This window comes from Aplysia californica, unplaced genomic scaffold, assembly GCF_000002075.1.
Source record: "Aplysia californica isolate F4 #8 unplaced genomic scaffold, AplCal3.0 scaffold00372, whole genome shotgun sequence".
In the NCBI taxonomy this organism is placed as follows: Eukaryota; Metazoa; Mollusca; class Gastropoda; order Aplysiida; family Aplysiidae; genus Aplysia; species Aplysia californica.
In genome coordinates, this window is record NW_004797642.1 from 160,607 (window position 1) to 162,257 (window position 1,651).

General features: G+C 42.3%; 1 protein-coding gene across 1 annotated transcript in view; it reads left to right on the plus strand.

Annotated features, from left to right (window-relative positions):
- The window catches only part of LOC101849477 (SCO-spondin), a gene marked incomplete at its 5' end in the record, with an annotated part of 85,875 nt that overhangs the window by 26,292 nt on the left and 57,932 nt on the right, over positions 1 to 1,651 (plus strand). The window contains 1 exon segment of the mRNA XM_013085415.2: positions 142 to 349. Within this exon segment, the coding sequence (XP_012940869.2) occupies positions 142 to 349 (208 nt within the window).

The following is a 1,651-nucleotide window of genomic DNA, read 5'->3' on the forward strand; positions in this document are numbered from 1 at the left end:
CCCCGTAAAATGACAACAACAACAACAACAACAACAACAACAACAACAACAACAACAACAACAACAACAACAACAATAACAACAACAACAACAACAACAACAGCAAAAAGTCTTTATAATGAACAAAATTGTTTTCTCCAGGCTAGGTATGCGATTGACCACACAGACACTGACAGGCGTCGTACGTGGAACCCGCCCTCCAGCAAGCAACAATGGTGGGACAGCGGAAGTCGGGCGACCGACAGGACCGGAGGGAGGAGTCCGGTGGCTGGAACAGCCGACAGAATACAGCAGAACAGCAGAACACACGCCCAGAAACATTCTAGAGGTCACGGAGGTCAAGCGACGGGTGAGTCAGTGATGGGTGGGTGCATCCTGGGTCAAAGGTTATTATTTTGTTGCGTTGCTGTTTAGTATTTTTCCCATTTACCTTAAGCAACCAAAAACTATGAGCTTGATTTGGAATAAAGCCTATAATTCCTGTATCACCTACTGGAATCGATCCCCCTTCACCCCCCCCCCCTCCAATACGCAAGCAACAACACACATAGCTTACAGCTCTGTCGCTAAACGTGCTCTCAGACAGAATACGACTGTTTTACCCTTCACCCCCCCCCCTCCACCCAAAAGAAACCCAACAAAAAACAAACAAAAAAACAACAACCGACAACAAACAAACCAACAATCCCCAACTAAACAAGCAAAAAGTCTCCTTACCATTATCGCTAAACTTGTCTTCAAATGATGGTCTTGATTAAGAATTCCTACGTGAGAGAGAAGCGTGAACGATCAGGGTTTTTAATACCAAAGTAAAACGTCTGTTGTTTATATGGTTTGGAAACAAAATATACACTAACAAAGCAGATAATAAACAAACTACCGTCATTTTAAAATTGTACAGTATACTTTGCAGTTTTTGCTATTTTGAAGGAGAGACAAATCCCCCCTCTACCCAAACAAACAAAAAACAACAAAACAACAAAAGAACAACACAAACGCCACCCCCCAAAAAACAACAACCCCAAAACAAAACACCCCCCGCCCCTTCTGCCAACCCCCTACCCCAACTGAATATTGTGACAACGAAAACAAACTCATTGCTAACATACAATCTCAATATTTTGAAGAATACACTTTTGATAATAACTATCTTATTATCTTGAAAGAAAAGGTTGTTTTCTTGGTAACAGCATTCCGTTTTTTGGCTTTCCTGTAAACTATTAAAAACTATATATACTGCATGTTAAAAGATGACAGCAGAACTGCATTTCCTGATCAATGATTGCCTTAGGAAGATCATGAAAATCAACTGGTCCGACACCATCAGAAATGTTGTATTATGTAGAGGAACCAAATCGATAACAATCAATAGAATAGACCGTAAGATAAAGAAGAGAAGACGTACGTGGATTGGCCACACTGTATGTAAGGAACCCAGCCTACGTTGTGACAGGGCAGACACTAAGAAGGAATCCCATAGGGAGAAGGAAGAGAGGAAGACCGAGATCCACTTGGGAACAAAGTCTGGAGGCAGATCTCAGACAGATGGGGCACAGCGTACTGGAGATAGAGAGGTTTGCCTAGAGAGAGACAGGTGGAGAGCCCTTCTGTGCAACCTATACTCAAAAACAGGGTTAAAGAGAGAGAGAGA